At 35.7% G+C, this 25,825-nt stretch overlaps 5 protein-coding genes across 5 annotated transcripts; 2 read left to right on the top strand and 3 right to left on the bottom strand.

Moving 5' to 3' along the window:
* The first annotated feature begins 169 nt into the window (after nucleotides 1-169).
* LOC141437325 (probable RNA-binding protein 19) lies at nucleotides 170-7,970 on the top strand. The gene is made up of 15 exons (XM_074100611.1): nucleotides 170-293; nucleotides 375-737; nucleotides 820-1,056; nucleotides 1,559-1,672; nucleotides 2,584-2,764; nucleotides 3,442-3,533; nucleotides 4,239-4,344; nucleotides 4,808-4,996; nucleotides 5,121-5,282; nucleotides 5,801-5,904; nucleotides 5,997-6,488; nucleotides 6,578-6,780; nucleotides 6,864-6,983; nucleotides 7,113-7,221; nucleotides 7,721-7,970. The coding sequence occupies exons 1-15, from the start codon at nucleotides 258-260 to the stop codon at nucleotides 7,919-7,921; spliced, it is 2,709 nt and encodes a 902-aa protein (XP_073956712.1). The 5' UTR covers nucleotides 170-257; the 3' UTR covers nucleotides 7,922-7,970.
* A 2,278-nt stretch (nucleotides 7,971-10,248) lies between these two features.
* TM9SF3 (transmembrane 9 superfamily protein member 3) lies at nucleotides 10,249-13,219 on the bottom strand. The gene has a single exon (XM_074100613.1). It carries the CDS (start codon nucleotides 13,102-13,104, stop codon nucleotides 11,377-11,379), a length of 1,728 nt encoding a protein of 575 aa, XP_073956714.1. The 5' UTR covers nucleotides 13,105-13,219; the 3' UTR covers nucleotides 10,249-11,376.
* A 126-nt stretch (nucleotides 13,220-13,345) lies between these two features.
* Nucleotides 13,346-20,772, top strand: Nle (notchless protein homolog 1). Its single transcript, XM_074100614.1, has 10 exons — nucleotides 13,346-13,594; nucleotides 13,682-13,839; nucleotides 14,448-14,584; nucleotides 16,263-16,437; nucleotides 16,516-16,690; nucleotides 16,795-16,939; nucleotides 17,022-17,211; nucleotides 18,526-18,689; nucleotides 19,963-20,089; nucleotides 20,687-20,772. Exons 1-10 carry the CDS (start codon nucleotides 13,451-13,453, stop codon nucleotides 20,697-20,699), a joined length of 1,428 nt encoding a protein of 475 aa, XP_073956715.1. The 5' UTR covers nucleotides 13,346-13,450; the 3' UTR covers nucleotides 20,700-20,772.
* On the bottom strand, nucleotides 20,712-22,579 carry Sas10 (UTP3 small subunit processome component Sas10). Its single transcript, XM_074100615.1, has 2 exons — nucleotides 22,282-22,579; nucleotides 20,712-22,161 (listed from the first exon to the last, which is right to left on the bottom strand). The coding sequence occupies exons 1-2, from the start codon at nucleotides 22,296-22,298 to the stop codon at nucleotides 20,784-20,786; spliced, it is 1,395 nt and encodes a 464-aa protein (XP_073956716.1). The 5' UTR covers nucleotides 22,299-22,579; the 3' UTR covers nucleotides 20,712-20,783.
* A 2,789-nt stretch (nucleotides 22,580-25,368) lies between these two features.
* Nucleotides 25,369-25,785, bottom strand: LOC141437251 (uncharacterized; the record flags this gene model as incomplete). Its single annotated transcript, XM_074100505.1, is given in 1 exon segment — nucleotides 25,369-25,785. A coding segment is annotated over 1 exon segment (335 nt), but the record flags the coding sequence as incomplete, so codon positions are not given.
* Nucleotides 25,786-25,825: the final 40 nt, after the last annotated feature.

Below are 25,825 nucleotides of genomic sequence, written 5' to 3'. Positions count from 1 at the left end.
ATTTCAATAGTGATTATTTAACGAAAATTAAAGTTAATATAACATTGAATAATAATAAAATAAGTCAACAGTAGGTTTTCTACAAACTGTGCTCAACCTATTTGAGAGACTATTTAAAACGCTGCTTTATTTGATATTTTGACAGCCTCCGTCAAGTTTGACATTTCATTTCAAGCACAACACAACACACGTGCGTAATTCACTCATTGAATGAAATGTTAATTTAGTTTATTAAAACTGTACTGTATAGTCTAAAGATGTCGCGATTAATCGTGAAGAATTTACCGAACAAGGTGAGCATAATTCATATTGAAATAATCTAATAAAACACATAATTTCCTTTCTTTTTCATTTGTACGATTTCTACTTTCCAGGTAACTGTTGACTCTTTAAAAGAGCTTTTCGGCCAAAAAGGCGAAGTAACTGATGTACAATTGAAGTACACAAAAGATGGGAAATTCAGGAATTTTGGTTTTGTGGGATACCGGTCAGAGGAGCAGGCTGCTGCGGCACGAGAGCATTTTGATGGTACCTGCGTGCGCTCGATGAAAATACAGGTTGAAGTGTGCGCTAACCTGGGCGACGAGAAGAAACCCAGGGCTTGGAGTAAGTATGCTCCAGACAGCACTGCATACAAGAAACTACACAAGAATGAAGCAGTTGATGAGAAAATTGAAAGGAAAAAAATAAGAAAAAAGGAAAAGAATAAAGACAAAATACTAGAATTGCTGAAAAAGGTACAGATATGAAAAATAAATAATATGGTTTTTAGTGGTACAAGTCCTAAAAGTACAAAGTTTAATCTTTGTTTATTTTCAGCATAAGAATGATCCCCTATTTACTGAATTTATGGAGGCTCATGTTACTGAGAAAAACACATGGATCAAGGAGGCTCTAGAAAAAGCAAATAAAGGTGATGATGATGACAGTGGTATGGAAGAGGAAACAAATAACACTACTGACAAAAATGTGTCTGAAGAGCCTGCACTCCCTGAAGCAAAGCCTGGCCAGAAAGATGAAGAAAAAGTGGCTAATAAACAAATTAGTGATTTAGAGGTAAACTTTTTTTTAAATTATAATTACTTACTAGAACTCCCTGAACTTAACCATTCAATATTATTACTAAAATCCCCTTGATGTGTCTACCACATTGTACTGGCTATCAGCAATGAGTACCTACACTAAAGTGTGGGGTAACACATTTTATTGTCATGCAATTTTTTTTAACTATTCACACTATGATAATCTCCAAACAAAAACATTCTTATCCCCAACCAACCAACAGTCATATGCTTTTCTGTATAATATACCACATTATTATAACATAGTATTTGATTATTTTTTTATAAATCAGCTTTACCTACAGTTATCAAAGTTTGAAATTCAAGATTAGACAAGGAAAGAATATACTCCTTATCTACTGCACAGAGAAAAAATAAATAAATTTTAAACTGAATAATTTTTTGCTGCGCTAAACATTGTCTGTATAAATATATTTTCATAGTAATTTATAGGTTATGGCAAATTCAAGAAATGTTAAAATATTTATTATTTTCAGTATATGAAATTACTCATGAAAAAAGTAGAAGGACCTACTGCAGTAGATGTTTCTGTAAAAACTGAGGAGGACAAACCAAAGAAAGTGAGAAATAGACCATTATTCCATGTCAAAGTGAGTATGCATCTACTATTTGTCTCTTTTTAGAGTCTCATGGTACCCAAGAAACTTATAGTTTCACCATGGATGGTCATCTTTCTGTCTGTGGCTTAGCTTAGATACTGCTAGAAAGCTGAAATTTTGCATGGATATATACATAATGTAATATATTAACCATACAGACAAAGTAGTAATACAAAAACTTTTTAAAAAATTACTGTGTACCCTACACCTGAGTGAAAATGTCAAAAACAACAATGCTTTAGACTATTGCGGCCATTACTAATTTTATAATTTAAATTCTAAAATCAAGGTATGCGGAACAAAACTCAAATTTAAATAATAAAATTGTTTAAAACATTTTAGGTTTTCTAAGATTATTTTTCAACTTAGGGATGTGTTGGCAAAATATTAAAATTAAAAGTGCTCTTTAAAAAATATAAAATAAATAATGTGTATGAAAATTTACAATGTTATATTATACACATTACCTAATAAACTAAAGATAAATCCTGACTAAATAAAACAAATATGTCAAATTAAATAGAATAACAAATTAATCAAACCACAAATAATCAAAAGAAACCAAACAATGTCAAAGAAAATTTTAAAATTATTATTTATAATAAAAAAATTAAAATTAATTAAATTTATTTGGGATGTGTATGTACATATATAATAAATGTGAAATAAAAACTGTCACAGCTTGCTTAGTAGACTTTAGTTTATTAATTAACAAGTATATAGTAGTTTATAATTGTTCAAAACTTAATATTGAACTTGACATGAAATATTCAAATATTTGTCTGATTTTAGAACAGAACCCTACATGGTGCGTAGCTCATCGCACACTTGCCCAATTTTTATGGGCTTTGAGCAGGCCTATAATATTAATGGAATCATTACCAATTATTTATTTATTCCAGATTACAGGCTTGCCTTTTAAGTGCAAAAAGAAAGATATCAAAGAGTTCTTCAAACCTCTGGTGCCCTATTCTATCAGACTGCCACTTGGAAAAGGGAAAAAGCTAGCTGGCTTTTGCTATGTGGGATTTAGGGAAGAAAAGGAATTGAAAAAGGCTCTAAATAAGGACAAATTGTTTTTGGGTTTGTATGAATAGAAGTTCTATCATGTAAAAAATGAAACAAAATGTAGGTATATAATATGTACCCTTGCTGAATCACTTATTTTATCCATGTGTATATCAGTCTGTTTGTCAAGACCCTTTGTCTCAGGAACGTGTGGAGGTAAGAAGCTTCCTTGGAGCTATGCAAAATAAAGTTTCTGAATTCACCCGATTTATGACCTTTTGACAGTACTTTCATAAAAAATCGTCATAACCAAAATCTATGAAGTGTCATTGGCATAGAATTAAGAAATTTGGCAAAAAGTGAGGCCTTCCAGCACAAATAAATAATTAAAATTAAAATAAGAAATAATGGTAATTTGCATACAAATACTATGTTTAGCTGCTCTTATATATTTTTACTAGCTGTTGCCCGCGACTCCGTCGCGTAATATTCGTTTATCGCTATCCCGCGGGAACTTTGCAATTTCCAGGATAAAAACTATCCTATATCCTTCCCGGGGACTCAAACAACCTGTATACCGAATTTCATCTAAATTGGTTCAGCGTTTTGGCGTGATTGATTAACAAACATCCAAACCACCAAACATCTTCACAAACCTTTACATTTATAATATTGGTAGGATATTACTAGCTGTTACCCGCAACTTCGTCTGTGAAGAAGGACAATGTTTCAATAAAAAAAATCTTTCCTAGGCAATCACAGAGTTCATGTCAATAAGTATGAAGATAAAACTAAAAAAGCAGCAGAAGAGGAGGAGCAAAATACTAAAAGAAAAAACCAAGAGGTAATTAACTTTGTAACATATGACTAGAATCATTAAAAAATTGCAATACTTATTTGTTTAGTGTTTAGCCTCGTAAGTCCTGACTTTTTCATACACAGGCCTATAGACCGTTTTTTTGGTTTTTGGAAATTACATACATTTAAAGTTCTTATTTCATTAAAAAAATTGTACCTTCTCTCCACCAAGTACATTCGGCAGTTATTTTTACAGTTGATTTGTACTTTATAAGGACTGACAAGGTGAAGATTGTCATTTAAATATGGTACACCACCATTCAATTGACGTCCTTTTTTATGAGCTGTCAATGTCGAACCAGAATCCTCCATTAGAATTTGTATGGCAATACCTACCTATGACATCACTTATTTACCAACTCAATTGACTAACTAATTATTTGTTCCTATGCATCTAAAAATCCAATTTAGCATTAATCCACTCTACAAGGTGTTTTTGTTTATTAGTCTTGTCTTAGAATTGTTGTTTTATAGTGTCAACCATGTCAACTACCTTATTGAAAATTAATAAAAACACACTGAAAACAATTTGAATCTCAAGCTATCAAATAGCTAGCACAAGGCTAGCACAGAAATTTGGAGCAGCTTAAATATCGAATCTCTCCACTGATTGGTTTCTTTCTCCACCTGTATTATACCTGTAATAGTATCTGTTAAGTTTAACTTAATGGCCTACCTTTATTTTTCTCAGGATAATAGCAATGAGGAATCTATTGGTGAAAGTGGGAGCATATTTGTAAGAAATCTGCCTTACATTGTATCGGAAGAGGAAATAACGAATCTCTTTCAAAAATATGGTAAGGACATGCTTACAATAAAAAACTCGGCATAATTAAGACTTTGCATACCAAGGGCGTGGTTCGGTGTCCGCTTGACGTGGTTAAATGTTTATACTTGATTCTTCATTTTGGTTAATTTATTATATAAAACATGCAAATCGTGCAGCGAGCGAATTCAATGTAGGTGGAGCGGATTCGCTCGCCGCCATCGCCCTTGTTAGATCATTTTATGAAAAAATGATTTATCATTTGACGTTTTCCAAAGAATTGATTTTAAAGACGATTTATTTGTGAAATGAAATACATATTTTTAAGTAATAATTTGTCTATCATTATTTATGAGCATATTTCGGAGGCGTTGTCTCTTAAGTGATTATTTGAGAAATGTTGTTTATCAAAGAATGGTATACTCAGATGGTTACAGTTAAATTTGAAAGCCCTGTAAACTTATTTTGTTTTTTTTTTTTTATTATTATTATAGGTCCGTTGGCTGAAGTAAACCTGCCTATAGACAAAGTTCTCCGTCAGTCGAAAGGCTTCGCGACCGTAACGTTCATGATGCCCGAACATGCAGTGAAGGCTTATACTGAACTCGACGGCACTGCTTTCTGCGGAAGAATGTTGCACTTACTGCCGGCCAAGACGGAAAAAGTTGACGACAGTGATGATGGTACGTTCTTCTGTTAATTACTGCACCAATATGGGACTTGAACTTGACAGACCTCTTTTGTGATGATTCTGCAGTGCATTTAAAGTTTATTTGACAGAATCAACATGAATTTTTACTGTTTCAGAGGGGCTTACATTCAAAGAAAAGAAGGCAAAAAAATTAAAAGCGCAAGCGAAATCTTCCCACAACTGGAACTCGTTATTCCTTGGAGCGAATGCCATCGCAGACGTCGTCGCTTCGAATTACAGCACCACAAAAGAACACCTGCTAAGCGACGACAATAAAAGTAAGGACGTGTGCGCTTAATTAAATTGATCAGCACGCCAATCCTACTAATAATATGCGAAAGTTTGGTTGTATGATGGTGCTTCGCGGTATACAGCTGGACGGATTTGGATGAAATTCGATAATTATGTACATAGCTGGACGTCTGGAATAACACATAGACTACTTTTTATCTCGGGTCCACTGCTATTCCCACGGGATAGGGATATTATCATGAAATAACAGGCATTCATAAAACTTTGCATGGTTGTTTTTAATGTAACGTCAATGAGAACCACGATGTAACTTTTGGGAATTACTACGGGATTTTTGTTAAATCCCGGAATTTCAATTCAAAGTAGGTACCTACCGGGTCAAATGGTTCAGGAGCGCGAAGCCGCGGGTAGGTAAACTCTAGTTTGGCATAAACCAGACGCATGACGCTATTGTTACTATTCGCATTTTAAACAATGAAAACGGCAGAGCAGGCGCCACCCTCATGCGCTTAATGCATGCATCATTTTGTGTTTATTCTTCTAGATATGAGTGCTGCAGTGAAACTTGCTCTCGGCGAAACCCAGTTAGTCGCAGAAACAAGGTCATTTTTGGAAAATAATGGAGTTTATTTGGATGCCTTCAATACAGTAAGTACCTACCTACTTTGCGTGCTACATATTAGTAGTTCGTATTTACGAAATAAAATTGCCTATGTTCTTTAACTATCAATATGTTTCAGGTGTCAAAAAAAAGATCAAAAACTTGTATTCTAATCAAAAATTTACCTGCTAACACTGACAGCGAAGAACTCAAAGCATTATTCGTAAGATTCGGACATATTGCCAGGTTCTTAATGCCAAAACACGGAATATCTGCCCTTATCGACTTTGTAGAACCGTTTGAAGCAAAGAAGGCTTTTACTAAATTGGCTTACTCACAATTCAAAACAGCTCCCTTATACTTGGAATGGGCTCCAGAAAATGTGTTCATTAAGACCGTAGAAAAAACTGAATCGGAAAATTCACAGTCAGTTTCTGTAAAGGAAGATGAACCAAAAGCGGAAGAAAATGTTAGCTCTCAAAAAACGAAAAAGACAATTGAGAATGAAACAAACAACAAAATAGAGGAAGAACCAAAGGATGAATCAATCGAAAATGAGGACCCTGAAAATGATACTGTGATATTTGTTAAAAACCTGAACTTCAAGACCACAGAGGACATGGTAAAAGAGGTGTGTAAAATAAATGATTGCTTATTTGTCAGTAAATATAAATTAAAAATAGCATTCATGTAAAACTAAAACAAACACTTTTATTACAGCATTTTTCGAGTTGCGGCAAATTGTACAATGTGACAATTGCTAAAAAGAAAGATCCCAAAAATCTGGGTAAATTTATATCAATGGGATATGGATTCGTCCAATATTACACGAAAACAAAAGCTAATGAATGTTTAAAGTTGTTGCAGAGTTCTACTTTAGATGGTAAAACATTAGAATTGAAGAGATCAGAAAGGGGAAACATGTGAGTACCTAATAGAACCACCCATCCTAATAAAACATACATACATGCATCTTTATTAATAAACATTTGTTTTTTTTTTTCAGAAATGTCGCGAAAACAAGCCAAAAGGACAGCAAAAAAAGTATCGCACAGAATGGCACCAAAATACTCGTGCGTAATGTTCCATTCCAAGCCAACAGAAATGAGTTACAGGAAATATTCAGGTAATGAGTTTATGATAACGATATAAATCGGTATACCAATACAAATTTTTAATGAAACTGCTTATCAAAATTATACTGTACAATCGATTTTCGACGAAAACTCAATAATTATTATTATGGTTGTTACAGGGCTTTCGGCGAAATAAAAACTTTGCGACTGCCGAAAAAGTTGTCGCCAGGGTCTGAGCAACATCGAGGTTTCGCGTTCATTGATTACCATACGAAAGCCGATGCTAAGGTAAAATAATGAGTAAATAACAGTGAAAGTTAAATAAAAGCTTGTAAAATTCAACTAAATCATAAAAAGCGTAGTAAGTTAATGACGTTCCTTGCTCAATTAGGAGAGCAATTAACGAAAACCCGAGTACCTATGCTATGCAGGTTTAATTCCTGCAGATGTGTATTTTACTTGTGTTCCCATCGGATTCAACATTAAATCATCCAGACGACCGATTTTTCAAATCACATATCTCGAAAATACCAGTAGAATAGAAAGTGGTGAAAAATTGTATTAAATTTGTAATACGAGTAGAGTAGTAGAAAATTACAGCTCAAATAATCTTGTAAACTAATCTAAAATTTAATTTTCGTAGCAATTTTTACCATTTACCACTTTTGCCAAAAGTCTTTTGGATGTAAATAACAACAAGTGCAGCACTGTGCAGTAAATATTTAACGTTTATAATATAATAGTAATAAAAATTTACTTACCAATAGATTTCATCTTTTCGTTTCAGACGGCCTTTGAAGCATTATGCCACTCAACCCATCTGTACGGAAGGCGGTTGGTATTGGAGTGGGCAGACCAGACAGATGAGAACGAAGACGTTAGTGCTTTAAGAAAGCGAACCGCTCAAGCTTTCAACGCCAAATCGGTGGGCGGTAAAAAATCTAGGAAAGCAGCTGTTGACGTAGAAACTTTTGTCGAAGGCGAATAATTTATTGTTAATAAAAACCATTGTATTATAGACAACTGTTACTCCTTTTCTCACTTGCCGTGATCTTGACCTTCCACAATAGCTGAGAACCATCTACGCCAGAGAAAGAGCACTCGCCACAAAAGAAACTACCTTATGTTTATCAGTATAATAGACCTGCACAAAGCTGTGAAGCAATTCAGTGGTATGTGTGAAGTTCCCAAGCCCTCTCATTCTGAGAAGAGGCCTGTGCCCAGCAGAGACGTATGTCATCATCTTAGCCTATATGTATATAGGCTAAGATGATGATGATGATCATAGGCCTGCAATTTTCAGTCTAATTAACAAGGTAGTAAAGATAAAAACCCAACTGCAGGTGGTAGGACCTTGTGCAAGGTCCGCCCGGATTGCTACCACCATCTTGCTCGGTAATCCTGCCGTGAAGCGTGTTTCGGCGTGGAGAGTAAGACAGCCGGTGAAATTACTGGCACTTGAGGTATCCCATCTTAGGCTTCTAGGTTGGCAACGCATCTGCAATACCCCTGGTGTTGCAGATGTTTATGGGCGGTGGTGCTCTCTTACCATCAACCCACTTGCTCGTTTGCCATCCAGTCGAATAAAAAAAAAAAACTACGGAACTCGAAGTTCGTGTCATGCGGTCCCTCTGACACTTACACTATTTAATATGACAGCGAGAGGGACGGTACGATACGAACTTCGAGTTACGAGTTTCGTAGTAGCCCTGCTGGTTAAAGCTTGGCGCAAATATTTCATTCAAACTCCAGTAACCAGTGAGTATATATTGAACATAAATCAAAGAAGTGATACAAGATATGGCTGGCTTTCATGGCTTTTATTATTTAACTATTATTTTTGCGGGTTCATTGTATTTTTTTTTGTGGAATAGAGTGTAAACAGATCGCCTGATGGTAAGCGATTACCGTCGCCCATAGACACCTGCAACACCAGAAGAGTCACAAGTGCGTTGCCGGCCTTTTAGGTAGGAGTACGCTCTTTTCTTGAAGAAAGTCATATTGGTCCGGGAATACCGCAGGCGACAGTTGATTCCAGAGTTTTGCTATGCGAGGCAGGAAATTTTTGGAAAAACGCACAGTAGAGGACTGCCAACCATCTAAATGGTGAGGATGTATATTTTTTACTGTTTCGCGTGTAACGGTTTGACTGCTTAATAGTAGGTTATACAACAAGAGCATAAAACGAACCATTTTGCCCGAGACGTTCATATAGTCATCCAGTCAAATAAAAAAAAAGGTAATAGCAACTGTTCACTTACCAGGTACCTTTTATGTTCATGCATTTCTATATAGTTATATAAATTTTTAGTTTTATTGATTTCTGATTTATTTGATTGATATTTAGCTTTGATTTTTAGCTATGGATAAAAGATGGATAAATTAAAATTTATTTAAAAAATATATAGAAACTTTTTGATTGGCTGTTGACACGATTGCCTTGGTATTAGACGAAGATTTTACTTTATGCACTAGAGCATAATCATAATAAGTCATTTTATATGTCGCCTAGATCCAGCATAAATATGAAGTTTACGAACATGAGAAGTGTAATAGTACATTGTACAACAAGACCATAAAACGAGCCATTTTACCCGGCGAGGGTGGATAGACACGTCGAGGGGAAAATGGGTTTAATGCTCGAGTTTTACACTGCTTTTCACTTCGATGGCGAGGAAATGAAATATCTACAGTGGACACGATTGTTCACTTACTATGTACATTTTATTGATAATGCATTACTGTATAATTAATTATACTTTTTTTATTTGATTTGATTGATTTTTAGTTTTATATAAATTAAAATTTATTTAAAAAAATGAGTAGAAACTTCTCTGTTGTTACACTTGATTGCCTTGGTCTTAGAGACTTAGATGAAGATTTTGCTTTATGCACTAGAGCATAAAAAGTCATTTTATGTCGCCTAGATCCAGCATAAACACGAACTTTACTAGCATGAGAAGTGATAACTACTTTTTACTCCGATATTTCATTTCAACAGCGTCAAGAACGCATTTACTATGCATAAATCCTTCTTCGTGCAAAGTAAATGAAGACCATACGTGATTTATCCCCATAAATGTATACTTCCATGTGTGGAATTTTTGTACACTTCCATGGAATTCAGTGAAATCTTAATTCAGGAGGCAGATCTATAATGAAGGCGCGGATAAAAAAAAACTAGTTATTATTTATTACAAAACTGCTTTAGCCATTGAAGTAAAAAGTGAGAAGTATTTGATATTGGTTTTTGAAAAGGGACCTGAGCTGTAGGTTTATTTAGGCATGCATACTTCGACTTTGAAATAAACAAGCTTTGCCATTAAACAATAATTTATTATTCACAGTAAGTACAGTACTCTAGTGAATAAGCTTCAGTCACGACCTATCATTACAAACTAACAATAATTAACTGTGCCAAGCCAAAAAGGCCTTAAATGATTCAAAGAATGGTCATAATAAAAGCCTTTTTTTACTTCTTAAAATTATATTGAATGGTTTTACAGTAGAATCTTGACAAAGTACATTTAGTACACTTATGGCATAGTTATAGTAATCATTAAAAAGAAACAAAACAAAATCTACTGAATTGAATAATAACACAAAATATCTTAATTATTAACCCTTATTATCGCAGTAGCAGGAATGACTTGTCTGCCCTTGGATCAAAACACATATAAGCTGTGGAAATCATTTCTTCTACCCCGCTAATGGAGCCTAATTATTATGTGGTAATAATACAATGATAGTATTTCAAATACTAGTGTAGTTTTAAATTGATATTACCTATTATATACGGTATAATATACCATAATCTCATGATAGGATAGTAATAACAGTACCATTGCACAAAGTTCAGTAAGTAGTATCTAAGTAAAATGGGAAAAATATTTACAAGTTCAAAATTTCAGAGCAGTTAATATTTAGCACCGCTGAAACTATGAGGAAACACCTTTACTAGCATAGATCAGCACAAGGACAGTAAACTTTACGGTTGGAACATTTTCTTTGTCAACGCAAGTAATAATGACTTATTTAATTATACTTATCCACAAGTATATATAGTTTCAAATTCATGTCTCATTTTCAAAGCAACAACTCTGATAAATAAAAAACAATGTTTTTGAAATAATGAGACTATCACTTAAAAAATACGAAATCAGGATCACATTGGTTTAACATAAATACTATCAGTGCATGCAAAATTGTGATTTTAAACTTTATAATTACAGCACTTAATTAGTTATTTTAGAATGTCTAACTAGAATCCATCAGCCTGATTTCATTAGTTACACTCAATTACACTTTTATTCACAGTCCTCTCATATTTTCTAATTTTCATATAAGTAATAAATAAACCAAACCAACAACAAAGTATTGGAAACACATTATTGCAAATAGCATAAAATTACCATGTTGAATTGACAGCCTCATGTATTGTGCTCAATCAATTTTCACAGTGGAATATATTTTTCTCACAAAAAGACTAGTGCCAATGTAACCTACTGTTCCACATATTATCCCAAGTGCTAAACTAAACAGAGCCATGTAGCCAAAGTAGAAAGTTGTTTGAAAAAGACCATACATTTTAGTTTTGAACAGGAAGTAGTAGAAAGAATATAAGTAAACATAGATAGCTGTACTTCCAGCAGAGAGAAAGCTGGTCCACTGCCAGCGATAATCCTCCGCATTCAGCAAGAAATATGTGCAGACTATGGTTACACACACCGTCACAATCATGAGGATCACAAACACAAGCAACATGAACCCATACACATAGTAAATCTTGTATGCCCAGAAGGATGTGAAAATGAAGTACATTTCAATAAATATGGAACCAAATGGTAAAATACCACCCATTATGATGATTATAAATGGTTCCATGAACCACTTTTTTTCAGGTATTGGTCTGGGAACAGCATTAATACGACAAGGATAATCTGGTTGTCCAGCTAGATTACGACCCAAAACTGTGCCCACCAGTGTCAGAGGCAAAATGACAAAGGTGCAGATAGACATCACAGCTACCATACTGCCAAACGGAATAGCTCTGGATGCATGATAATACATAGCAATGAAGTTAATGAAGAATGCAGTGCCACACACCAGCACAGGCAACAAGAAAGCAGAAAGAAGCATCTGCTTGATCCACAATTTGCCACCCATTCTAGCATACAAAGATCCACCAAAGTATCCATTCACAGGAGATGTTGCAGCGTAAATGAAAATAGCAGTGGACAGTAAGGAACCCCTTTCAGTATAAAGTTCTCCAAATATTGTAAAAATGATGACAGCCAACGTCACGGTAGTGAGTTGGTAACCAGCACCAACCAGAGCAGAGAACAAGCCTAAGTGTGGGACGGGTCGGAATACATCACCATGCACTTGTTTCCATCCATACTCATCTCCCAAATCCTTTTCTAAATCATCCAAGTCATCATCCTTAGAATACCTGGCATAATCCTTGCGCAGAGTGCGCATGAGGATCATGGAGACCAGCCCCACCAGGAATATAACCATCATGAAGCTATTGAAGATGCTGAACCAGTGTATCCTGTGTTGGAAGAAATTGGGGTCTAAATATTTGTCAAAACGGTCTTCAAATTTAATGTTGCTCTTCTTCCAATTAACTTCATACGAGAATTGTATCTTGGCATTTGGAGTGAGCCGCTCTTTATTCTCAGCAGTAAGATTGACTTCCACAATTCTGTTTCCATTGTACCCAATATCAAATTTCTTATGTGTCCAAATATAATAGTTGTCTCCATCAATTTCACCTACTATTCCCCATATAGGAAGGTCATCTATGTACATCTGATACCAGTAGTGGTTCTTCACTGCATATACCAGCGCCTTATATTTCTGCTCGGTAAGTTCTATAGCACAAAACTGTTGTGCTGAGATTTTATCCTTAAACGTGATGTCGAGTCCACTGAATTCCAATTCCACTCCTTGAAGCGCTTCCGACAAGGTCTCATGGTAATGCCCGATAGTCACTTTGGTGCCGATGCAAAACGGTAGCGAAAAATATGCATACGTCTCCTGGCGATTATGGTATGGGCCCACGGTGTTCATCCACAGTACTACTTGTTCTCCATCTTTATACGTGTGCGTATGTTCGTCACAATTTACTATAGTCAGTGAAATGATTAGAATATAGAAGATTTTCATTTTATAATAGTATTCCAGTTAATTTTAAAAAGTAAAATAAACAAAACACGTAAGTGAAATGCCGAAATCGGACATTACCCTAATGTTGCCAGTGTCAGGCAGATTGAAAGGAAATAAAATGTCGTCATCGTCATAACCAGCATGCATAGACAAGATATGTTCAAGTAGACCAGATTTTCTACTTGACTGTATGATTAAGCGACGTTTTTAGACGACACTGAAACATACGGTTCATGTGGAAATGACAGTTAACAAAATTGTAAATGTTAGGTTATGTTGATGGTTGGTCGCTGTTCCTATCTTACAATTAAAAGAATAACATTTACATTGGAAAACGGTAACAAAAATGGACGTGGATATTGATTTGCCAAGTACTGTTCAGGCAAGATTCAAGTCTGACACAGGAGAAGAGACCGGGAGTCCCTTAGATTTACCTTTAAACGTATCTAAGGACCAACTCCAACTAATTTGCAATGCACTTTTACACGAGGTACTTCACTTAAATACATACTAATTAATATATTATTAAATACCTTTTTACTCTACTTTACACTAATGTTATTGGAACTTTTTACAGGAAGGCAAGCCATTCTTATTTTTTGTCAAAGATGTTGAAATAACTTCTACACTAAAAGAAACACTTGATTTAAAGTCCTTAAATTCTGAAGAAGTGGTAGAAATTATATATCAACAACAAGCAGTGTTCAGAGTGAGGCCTGTTACCAGATGCACAAGGTAAACATTATTACTTTAGTAGTATATATAAGAAATTCCATAATTCGCAAAATATTATTGGCAAAGTAAGTAGATAGTTACCATTTCAAGAATGTAATGGAAAGTCACTATATATGCAGTAGCTGAGTTTGGTGGATATGGTTAGGGCTGCCATCCGTCTGGGTTTCCCCGGATTTGTCCTAGTTGCGGGGTTTCATTTGTAGTCCGGGTTTAAAAATATTTTTAATTTTTAGACCAATGCAATTAGAATTTTTCGAAGAATTAATTTCCTGCAAACTGTAAATCGTTTTATAAGGATCTTATTTGATTGGCCTATATTTTATTATACCTACTGACCAAGTTTAATAAAAATCGAAACCTGTTGACATGTCTGGGTTTTGGGCTCCAAAATCTGGGGTTTTCACGCGTCTTGTCCTGGTAGCCAAATTTTAGAGATGGCAGCCCTAGATATGGTGAGCATGCAATATGAAATGTTGAGTAAGTGGCCAGTTTAGATTGCTGGAGCATAGCTTTATCTTTATAGTATACCTATGAAAATAAATATAATTACTACCTAGCTTCCTAGCTCTTATCTACTATTTAATCTGTTTATATTATTATTATTCCAGTTCTATACCTGGGCATGCAGAAGCTGTTATTTCGACGAGCTTTAGTCCTTCAGGCAAGCAGTTAGCGAGTGGATCTGGTGATACAACTGTTAGGTTCTGGGATCTCCACACGCAAACTCCACTTCATGTTTGTAAAGGTAGTTGAAGACTAAATTTTAAAGTTAATAAAACAATATAAATATAGGAAAATGTCACTAGCACTCGATTTTGTAAGTTTACATTCGCACCTTTAAAACAAATTCCATGGAAAATTGGCAAGGTTCAAGGTTCAAGGTTTTTTTTTCTTACGTTTTTGGGCAGAGTTGGTAGCAGATATTTTTACCCGCGATCTGTTAAATTTCGAATGGGCGCCAGGTTGGTCAACCAAACACACAGTTTTAGGGTTCCGTAGCCAAAATGGCAAAAACGGAACCCTTATAGTTTTGCCATGTCTGTCTGTCTGTCCGTCCGCGGCTTTGCTCAGGGACTATCAATGTTAGAAAGCTGTAATTTTGTACGAATATATATGTAAGTAAACTATGCCGACAAAATGGTATAATAAAAAAATAAAAACCATTTTTTTTAGAGTACCTCCCTCCCCTAGTCCCTCTCATAGACGTAAAGGGGGGGGTGATTTTTTTTCTCATCCAGTCTTATAGTGTGGGGTATAGTTGGATAGGTCTTTTAAAACCGTTAGGGGTTTGCTAAAACGATTTTTCGATTCAGCAACATGTTTGCAAAATATTCAACTTAAAAGTGCAAATTTTCATTAAAACAATCTAGTTTACTTTTTATTCTGGAGAAAATTAACACAATGATCTCCTAGTTCCAGTCATAAGCATGCTATTCTTCTACCATAAAAAGTTGTGAAATCCATGTAATACCAAGTTGGTTAATTTATTCACTCCCAAGTTAAGGGTCCTTCTGTCTTAAGTTATTATATTAGGTTATTAGCTAACCTACAACATAGTATAGTGACCATATCAATATAAAAAATATTTTATGTTTTAAATACATAGATTGACTTGGCCATCGCATGAAAACACAATGTACTCACAAGTAATACATATTATATTAAATTAGATTGTTTAAGTGCGATTGCCAAATCAATCTATTTATTATATAATGAGGGGTCGAAAATGGCCTGAACTACTTTGAGAAAAGGAAGATACGGTCGTGCCGCTTTTTTGCTCGACTTGGCGATAATATGAGATTAGATTAATATGATAGGGTACCCACCGAATTTCATAGGTTAATATAGGGGCGGCAAAAATTTAATAGCCTACCTACTGGCGGAAAATTTGTAAATCCGCCACTGCCTGTACCTAATCAGAATTCCACACATAATAAATGATAGTTACTGATAAAAATATAAATATTAGGAACTTTAAATGATGCAGTGCAATAAATTTTTAGATCCTTCCCACTTCCTATTGCATGAATTTTCCTATAGGTAATATGGTTTTTGACAACTTCTGAATTTGCCATAAATCCTATAAATTATTATGAAAATACAGATACTAATACAGAAAATGTTTAGCGAAGAGGAAAATTTATTCATTTGAAAATCAGATTTATAGTGTTTTTATTAGAATAATATATATCTGTCTCTTTCTAAAACGCTTTTCTCTATGCAGCAAGTATGGTGCTACTTGCATGTGACGTCACATGTATTTTTTCTGTCTAATCTTGAATTAGAAACCTCAATAACTACCTTTACACATTCTTATGTGTAAAGAAGCTTTAACTTATAAAATAAATAATATTTTATTAATATTGAAATGTTATTATCTAAAATTATCACTTTTACTCTTCAACTTTTACATATGTTTATAGGTCACACTAATTGGGTCTTGTGTATAAGCTGGTCTCCAGATGGCTTAAAATTGGCTTCAGCATGCAAACAAGGCAAGTTAATACTTTGGGACCCCAGTACTGGCCAACAAGTGGGAAGAACTATGCACGGACATAAACAGTGGATCACTGCACTGGCTTGGGAGCCATATCATAAGTAAACAAAACATTTGTTTTACAATTATTTTTTACTTTTGTTACTGTGTAGAATCAACTAATCAAAAATCGTTTTTAGAAACCCAGAGTGTAGAAAATTGGCTTCTTCATCTAAAGATGGAGATGTGAGAATATGGGACACTGTGTCAGGCCTCACTATACTTAGTCTCACAGGCCATTCTAAAGCAGTTACCAATGTGAAATGGGGAGGAACTGGCCTTATTTACACATCTTCCCAGGATAGGACAATTAAGGTACAGTAAGCCTTATTAAGCAGTTTCCTGCCGGGAGTCATAGTAATGGATACATTATCTAAATTTAGAAACTAGTTTCTAGGTTTGTTCTTTAACCATTGCAGGTATGGAGAGCTGATGATGGCATATTGTGTCGCACATTGGAAGGGCATGCGCATTGGGTGAACACACTAGCTCTTAGCACTGACTATGTTTTACGAACAGGTCCTTTCCACCCTGTTCTAGACCAACAAGGATATATCTCTGATAGTGAGTTTTTCACTTAAAACATGTGGAATTTGAATTTATAACACCTAAATACCTGAAACACTAATAATTTTTTTATGTACAGAAAAAGTGCTACAGCAAAGGGCTCTAGAGCGATATGAAGCAGTATGCCCGAGTGGAGTGGAACGCCTTGTGTCGGGCTCTGACGACTTCACACTGTTCCTGTGGCTGCCTGAGAAAGAGAAACGCCCTTTGGCGCGCATGACTGGCCACCAACAGCTGATCAATGATGTCAAGTTTTCACCTGACTCAAGGTTGGTTCACCAATTTGTCCAAGTGTCCACTAAAATCAGCATGGTCTGAGTATTACAGTAGAAAGTTAAGAGCCACTACATAATAATCTATTTTGCCTGCTTTTCCATTTAATTTTTTCTTAATTGCATGCATAATATCTTAAGAATATTGTGTTAAAATTTCAAGTCGATTGGAGCAAAATTGACGAAGTTACGAGTATTTTTATACATGTGGGATTTTAATATCGCAACTATATCGGCGACGGTGACTCTAAAGCTTACTCCGGGTTAGTGAATTCTAAACCTTATGGTGATGATTTTTGAATAGTGAAAAAAGAATGTGTAGGACATGTTCAAAAAAGTGTGGGCACTCGTCCTGGCATTGATGATTCAGTGTGAGGTAAGCCGATAAAATTTGCTTATGAACATTTAATATCAGATTTTTTAGTGTTCAAAACTTTAGAGCGTTTTCCCCAGAACTCACGTTTTCAAAGTTGGTGCCCCTCATAACTTCAAAACTACTGCACTGATCCTTTTGAAATTTTGAACAATATTTCTGTACATAATTTACGAGGTAATGCTGGAGTTTTTTTCAAATTTGTTACTAATTTCATGAAAATTTTATACAATATTCTTTGAATGTCTTACTTTAATATACTATTGGTTTTAATAAAGAAATTTTAACTGTTTCGTCACAAATAAATCACAAAAACATGCCTTTTTTCGTACTAAGTAATACCCCCCCGCTTAAATAGATATGAGTACAAGAGGAATAACAACTACTATATCTAAAAGTATGTACTGTGTTTTTTTGTGTTTCTGTCACATGAAAATCGTAGCATGAAAAGCAATATTTATTTATTGAAGGGGAACCAACAGCTTTTATAACAATAATAACAATACAGAGCCAATAAGTCAATAAGATCTCATAGATAGTCCCAAAGTCCCAAGTTGATGCACACTATCATCACACTACGTACAGTCAAGTACAAAGTTACACAACTTTATGCACTTAACATTCCTGTCAAAACTTGTTGTGCATTTGTAGTACCTATTTGTGATTTTATTATTCTTTTATTTTTTGACATAAATAAATTACTTAACATTAGTGTTGTGTGTGCATATTTTTATAACTTTTGCCGTGTCGATATCTTTGCACTTACTCAAAAACCCATTATACATTTTTAAATGTCATTTTCTGTCATTTTGTCATTATATGTACATAATATTATAATATATGCAAATATTATACATTATATAAAAGATAAAATAAATAAAGTGGGCCCATAAAATTGTATAAGTGAATTTCTCTACAAACACAAATCTATTCCACAGGATAATAGCATCTGCATCATTTGACAAGTCAATTAAATTATGGGAAACTGCAACAGGGAAATTCATAACGACGTTAAGAGGCCATGTGCAGGCAGTGTATATGGTGGCCTGGTCTGCTGACTCAAGGCTGCTCCTGAGTTCCAGTGCTGATTCAACACTCAAAGGTATAATGCACTCAAAACTACGCTGTTTTCTTGTTATTAATCCCCGACGCAAAAAAGGGGTGTTATAAGTTTGACCGCTGTGGGTGTCTGTGTAGTGTCTGTCTGTGGCACCGTAGCTCTTAAACGGGTAAAAAGATTTGAATGCGATTTTTTTTTATTTGAAAGCCGGTTTTCTAGCAATGGTATTGAGACATATTTCATCAAAATCGGTTTAGCCGTTTTTGAGATATTGAACTTTAAAGTGTCAATGTTGAGGGTTTTCCAAGGTATTTAGACACATTTCATCAAAATCGGTTTAGCCGTTTTTGAGATATTGAACTTTAAAGTGTTGGGAGTTTTCCAACTTTTTGTTGGTTTGGTTATGTTAAGCAGCATAAATTCCAGTTATTACAATATTTTTTGAGTAATTTAAGCACTCAACACACAATTAACACATTCAGGGCCAAGAAACCGCTAGGCGAGTTCTCTGTTCGTAGGCAGTTTCTACAGGCTACGAACGTAGCGCGTAGCGTATGTGGACGCGTATGTGTTAATGCACATTAAGATATACAATCTATAATATAAAAGTGAACCGTCAGAACGGGACAAAAAAACGAGACAGAGCAGGATAGCGCTCTACAACACCATTTTGACACGTTTCTCCCAAACAACGCATTATTTCTCTGGAATTTTAAAGCAAACCGATTCTTTGACCTTGGGAATCGCGAAAAACTTGAGAAAGTATGATATTGGGTGTGTACATTTTGTATATTAAGCAAAATAAAATCACAAGTTCGAATTTCGAGCCAAAAACGAGCGATCTTATCTATGCCAGTGTTGCCATTCAGGGAAAAATAAATCTATTCATTGTCCTGCATTGCAGTCTGTAAAGCTCTTTACCCATTCATTGCCGCGCGCCAGATTACGCTGGGCTTAGAGTCATGAAATTTGGTATGTAGATAGCTGGATGTCTGAAATAACACATAGACTACTTTTATTCCAATATTCCCACGGGATAGTTGTTCTTAAGACAACACCTCAATGAAGATTACGATATTTTTAGTGAAGATTACGGATTTCCCACAGGAATTTTGTAACTACCAGATCGAATACTTTACGCGTGCGAAGCCGCGGGTAAAGTCTAGTATAATATAAAGTCTGGATAAGTTCTTCATTTTATGAGTATTGTAATAGGGTTTTAAACGTGTTGCCTTTTAATAGAGTACATAGTGTCTATCATTAATTCCACATTTTGTAATGTTAATTAAATTATGTCTCAATATTGTCAATATAGTTTGGAACATGAAGACAAAGAAATTGGAACTAGACTTGCCAGGCCATGCTGATGAGGTGTTCGCCACGGACTGGTCTCCAGATGGAGCATATGTAGCATCAGGAGGAAAGGACAAAGTTCTAAAACTGTAAGTCAAGTGTAAGACAATAAAGACATTTTTATTTTATGAATGTTTATACAAGTAAACTCAATTCCAAAAGACATCAAATTTTTAACTATCGGTGTAAGATTAATAGTCTGGTACCAGCAGTGAGACACAAATATAGGCAAGGAAATAAATAACAAATATCATGTTTATTTATTGAACTGAACTTGTGAATGAATAAATTTTTCCATTCATTCACAAGGTTTAACACATTCACTGCCACCTGACTTGACTTGACTGACCACTGGTGCCACCACCACATGTGCGTTCAAAATGTATGAATCATCATGACAGCGGCACTGGGGAAAAATCGCATAATATATGAGTCGGTGGCAGTGGATGCGTTATCGTTTTGCTAGAAAAATGTGTTGCCAATCCAATCCTTTGTAAATTAGCTGTTTTTTACTACTGCCAACTTATGACAGCCAACTAACATACCATAGACTCTTTGCCAAAGTAACAAATCAACCGATCAACCAGTGTCATGCATTGTTTTATCATGAAATGTACATACCATTAGTGGAATCATACTGGCAAATGTGTTAATCATTTCTGGTTAATATTATTTAATTGTTTCAGGTGGCAACATTAAAAAATCAAGAAATAAAGCAGGAAATAACTTTATTAAAAAAAATTACATAATTAAATATAAGATTACAAATAAACATATTGTTTGTTACTTAATTTTAATGCTTTTCTTCACATTAGCCTTTATACCAGAAGCTTCTCCACCATACCTAGTAATTTCAGTTCTAGGTGTACGGACAGCTCCCTTCCTCCTGATCTTTGCTTTCCTGTACTTCAGCTTGTGTTTAACACGGGGATTTCTCTGTTCCCTTTTTCTATGTGGTGTCAAACCCTTGTTCTTTGCTATCTGATAAGTGATTTCTCGCTTGTCTCCTTCCACAGGTACCACATCTTGTGATGTTGATGGTTTACTTTCTTCATTTTCTGCCTGAGCATCATTGTCAGAGAAACCACTTTCCTCAGATTCATCAAGATTCCTAGCCACATGATCTACCTCAATTTGACTGTCTTCATACTCCCCATCATTATCAGACACCCCTGTATCACCTCCATCATCCTTCTCCAGTGCAGTAATCAGCTTAAGCTTCTTACTTGATGATTCAACAAGGTTTTCTGATTTACGTTTTTGGCTTTCTTTTTTCAATTTCTTTTCTTCTATGACATGGAGTTCTAAATTCTTATTAACTGCCTGTAATATATGATCTATTTGGGGCTTTATCACTTCAAGGTAGATAGGTTCCATTTTGTTCAGCATTTGCCTATATTGGTACAACCTTTTAATAACTGGGTGGTTTTGAATGTTCATTCTTTGACTTTTAAGCAACAAATAGAAACTGATATTAGTACAATAATTCAAGATTAGATCAAAGTTTGTCTTTACAAATTTGGATGCTGGGCATTTTGGCAATTTTCCATCATCAACAAGTTTCAAAACTGGATGTAAATCATCCTTTGCAACTGTTAATTTAGTTTTGAAGTCTTCAATTAAACCTGCAAATTCAGGACTTTCTTTCTCTAGCAATTGGATTTTTTGCCTCTTTGACATCTGGCTTAAGTCACTTTTTACCATGGTGTCTGCATCTTTAAGTTCGGCAGCCTGCTTATTGATAAAATCAAAGTTAAAATCATCTTCTCCAAGCTGTTCTAAAAGTCTCTTCTGTATACTTTTAGCCTCCTCTTCTTCCATGAGAGCAGCCTGCTCGTCGTTTCCAAACCCACCATAGTCTTCATCAACATAGTCAGTTGCATAGTATGACCTCTTGTTTTTGCCCCATGCTTTAGAATCTGGCAAGTCATCATCGGATTGTTCTTGCCCCTCAACATCACTGTCAGCAATACCCAAATCATCTTTTTTATCGTCAGAGCCCTCATCGGATTCTGAAAAAGCATACATTTCTTCCTCACTGTCTAAGTTCTGGTTTTTTTTCTTACGCACCTTATCCAGAAGTTCTTTTTCATTTTCTGAGTATTCATCTTCGGAATCTGAAGCCTCATAATTGCCCTTCATATCAAATTTGGAGTTAATCCTGGAACAATAATATTTAATATAATCAATGATAAACATAAAAATTTCCAAGTCATGGGTTTATAATTATTCCTAGATATAGGATTTATGTTTATATAAATACAAAAGTTTCTCTAATTACCTTATTTTATCTGCCATTGTAATAACGAAATCAATCACTAATCGCCCAAAAAACAATATAATTGCTCATGGAACTAGGTTAGGTTTTTATGTCCACGAGATTAACATAAATTTAAATTAACCATATTTTTTTACTATCAGCTAGGTTAAAGTAGTGATCTTCAATACTAAATGGTATGGTCTGAAGTATTTTAAATCGCAATTTATTTTTGATCGTTCAGTCTCCATGCACTAGCACTTTTTTCTTAAAACCACCACAAACCACAGACTACTTAGAGGTACTAACTATATAGATAGAGAACTAACGTTCAGACGGATCACTTCCTACAGATAATTTCGCTTCAAAGACGCCTCACATAATGAATATGACAGCTCGTTTTTTTTTTTAATTTTGCGGCACTGCGGCAATGGCATTGCATATAATGGCAAAAATATTTTTGGGCCTCTGTTGGCCTTGGATGCACAATTTGCACTTAGAATTATAATTATAATCGAGTAGAAATTAAAAAAAAATGTTTTTAATAATTTATTATTGTATTTAGGTACATTTTAATTGACGTGCATTGGGTCGATTCCAGGGTAGGTAGTTTGCGCCGAAGCAGTGCGCCACCAGCACTAGCGCTGCCTACTGAATGTACGCAATAATAAATCACAATATATTATACAAAGCATATTTTTGATACAACCAGAAATGACAGCCACAATCTCAACTTCAGTAAACATCGTTGGATATGCACCAGTACGTAGACGAGATCTCACGTGTGTTGATGCGAAGAATCTTTTCTCAAAATGCTTTTAACACATGAATTGCTTGTGAAATCCTTGAAAGTTCATGCTCCGCAATTGTTCACAATTAATAAACTGAGTTTATTTTTATTATACTCCAACCACTTTTCGAGTCCTATCTCATAGTTTGGAAATCTATAGAAATTGAAGTGCTTTCGTGTACTATTACAACCCACAACACAGCACTTATTGTACATGTTCACAAAATCATAGCTTCAAATATTGAGAGGATAAGCTACGAAAATGTAAAACTTTACTCGATCAACTTTGAAACTGCAGTGGAAAAAATGGTGGATGGCAGTTTATTTGACAGGTTGGTAAACAAAATTAAAGGTACTCTATGGTCTGTACTACTTGGACGATACAGGAAAGAATAAAGTGGGAATAGGGTTGAGGAAACTGTCATTCGAAGTATGTGTACTAAATTGACCTGAAAACCCCAGACTGACACGAACTTAAGACTGTAGAGTATTAGAGAGAAGGAGCGCAAACTCTGTGCGCAAATGTATCCGTTGAAAAGTTTTAAATACTTAAATAGCCTAGCGCTGCAGTAGTAAAGAACGCTTTATAAAAAATCTAATCGCTCAATATATTTTTAACGAAAATTAAATCACCGTCCACGTCTTCGGGGCTACTAAGACATTAGTAATACATAGTTCCTAGTTCCTGTTGTTCCGTCTCTCTAACTCTCGTAATATAACCGTTTTCCCCCGAGGGCAGAAAACGTATATTTAGGTTTCAGCCGTAGCTTGAACCACTTGAGATTACGCCTTCCGAATTTCACACTCACACCCCTGTAAATATGCATCTGTGTGTGTAAGCTAGCTGTCAAACTCTGTTGCTGTCAAGAAGCAGCGCGCGGGAAGCGGCGCGGGAGCGACGCACCTGTCAGTACCTGTGCCCCTAGTGTAAGTTTTTCGGTTCCAAAATACATCTCGATCGCGTTCGCGTTAAGATCTCAATTTGTATGGAAATACGAACAACGCCTCTAGCGGAACGTTTGCGATGTTCGTGTTTCCATACAAATTGAGATATTACGCGAACGCGATCGAGACGTATTTTGTAACCTAAAACTTACACTAGGGGTACTGTTAAATGAGCCGGCAAGACTCATGAAGTCGGTGGTTCAAGCTACGGCTGAAACCTAAATATACGTTTTCTGCCCTTCGGGGGGAAAACGGTTCTATTTAGGTGTTCGAGCCTCCGCTTGAACCACTTGAGACGTGTTTATATTCTGCCGGCGCTGCTTATGCGTACTGTGAACTATTTAGTATTAGGGTAGAAGTGGAATGAAGTAAAACTATTTGGCTTGATCGATTTTCCTTATATTATAATTATTAGATACTTAAAGTAACAGAGATCGAAATAAAAACGTACGATAATCTTTCGAGTAACAAAAACGGATTCATTCTTTGAATTGGAACCAATAATCATATTCTAACATATTATGAGTAATCATCACAGCATTAATTAAAGCTTTTATAAAGTTGAGAAATCATCGCTAATTCTTGACCGATTGTTAGTGACAGTATTAGGGATTTCCTTAAAATAATGGTTAAAGAAGGTTCTCTTTGACCGCCAGTTTCCTTTCTTGAGGACTTCCTCAATATTGTACTTATTACTTGACCAGTTATCAGAGGCCACTATGCTTCTAAAACTTCCAGCTGAAGCGGACATGCCAGCTTCTTGGAACAAGGTACGTATCCAGCCGGATATCACTGTCCGTGAGGCGTTCTTTACGACTCCTCGAGTAGTTATAAACAGGTTCGTAAGACCTTTTCCTAAACGCCGCTCCTGAGAAACAATGATAGACTTTCTGATCCAGGAAGCGACATTCAGCCGATCTTCACCCTGGTGTTCGTTGTTTTTGATGACCCATGCTGATTGCCTAAATGTGCCTGAGTCAGTTTTTGAACCGAACTGTGGCCACAGGGTGATTTCGTCGCCGTTGTCCAGTAGAGAACCTACTTCGATGGAAAGCAGGGTGAGATCATGAACTCTCCTTCCTGAGGCCAGAAGAAGAAGGACACTGGTATGGCGGAAGGTTTGGAAAAGGCTCTTCTCATCCAGATCGTAAGATTTGAGAAATTGACAGAGATCGTCAATATTCCAGGCTAGAGGTTTTCTAGTTGGAGGGTTTTCCGAGGAAATCGCTTTAATTGCATGTCTTACCAGGAAATTAGAGCTCAACTCATTTGAACGAAGAGGGTTAGCCATGGTAGCGACGACTGATTTGTGAAGTGATATAGTCCGGGGAGTTAGCTTCGCCGATTTATGTAGATGAATCATATACTTCGCCAAATCAGAGGGTTCGGGGTTATCGGGAGGTATGCTATTGGAGTAAGCCCATCTTTTCCAACGGGTCCAGACTGGTTTGTACGTTTTTACCGTTGACTTTCTCCATGATGACTCCAGGAGGCTGATGTCAGCTTCACTCCAATTTTTGATTTGCTTGGACCAGCCTGTACCTTCCAAACCAATAAAGTAAGGTCGTCCACATTGGGTGGTGGTAGATTCGTGCGAAGGTCCGTCAGAACTAATCTCAAGTTCTTTATCTCCAGAGGTGGACACGATGCTCGACTTTTCAGGTCCGGTTCCCAAAAGGCTTTGTTCCAGCTGGGTGCTACTATCAGATAGGATCCCTCTGAGGATTCCAGGTGCCGCAGTACTCGCGGTATTATCGCTGGGGGCGGGAATATCCAGCCCAACCTGTATCGCCCACGTCTTGCTGAATGCGTCGGTGAACTGACTGAAAGGGT

This window comes from Choristoneura fumiferana, chromosome 17 (assembly GCF_025370935.1).
Source record: "Choristoneura fumiferana chromosome 17, NRCan_CFum_1, whole genome shotgun sequence".
In the NCBI taxonomy this organism is placed as follows: Eukaryota; Metazoa; Arthropoda; class Insecta; order Lepidoptera; family Tortricidae; genus Choristoneura; species Choristoneura fumiferana.
The sequence above is the reverse complement of the archived record's forward strand: the minus strand, read 5'-3'. Positions and strand labels throughout refer to the sequence as shown.

What these genes read in the sequence shown, in the direction of transcription:
- TM9SF3 (XM_074100613.1), bottom strand. Translation starts at nt 13,104, where the DNA reads ATGAAAATCTTCTATATTCTAATCATTTCACTGACTATAGTAAATTGT.
- Nle (XM_074100614.1), top strand. Translation starts at nt 13,451, where the DNA reads ATGGACGTGGATATTGATTTGCCAAGTACTGTTCAGGCAAGATTCAAG. An exon ending in GCTTGGGAGCCATATCATAA is followed by an intron (nt 16,438 to 16,515) that starts GTAAACAAAACA and finishes AATCGTTTTTAG; the next exon opens with AAACCCAGAGTGTAGAAAAT. An exon ending in ACAAGGATATATCTCTGATA is followed by an intron (nt 16,940 to 17,021) that starts GTGAGTTTTTCA and finishes TTTTATGTACAG; the next exon opens with AAAAAGTGCTACAGCAAAGG.
- LOC141437325 (XM_074100611.1), top strand. Translation starts at nt 258, where the DNA reads ATGTCGCGATTAATCGTGAAGAATTTACCGAACAAG. An exon ending in CTAAAAGAAAAAACCAAGAG is followed by an intron (nt 3,534 to 4,238) that starts GTAATTAACTTT and finishes TATTTTTCTCAG; the next exon opens with GATAATAGCAATGAGGAATC. An exon ending in CAGAGGACATGGTAAAAGAG is followed by an intron (nt 6,489 to 6,577) that starts GTGTGTAAAATA and finishes CTTTTATTACAG; the next exon opens with CATTTTTCGAGTTGCGGCAA.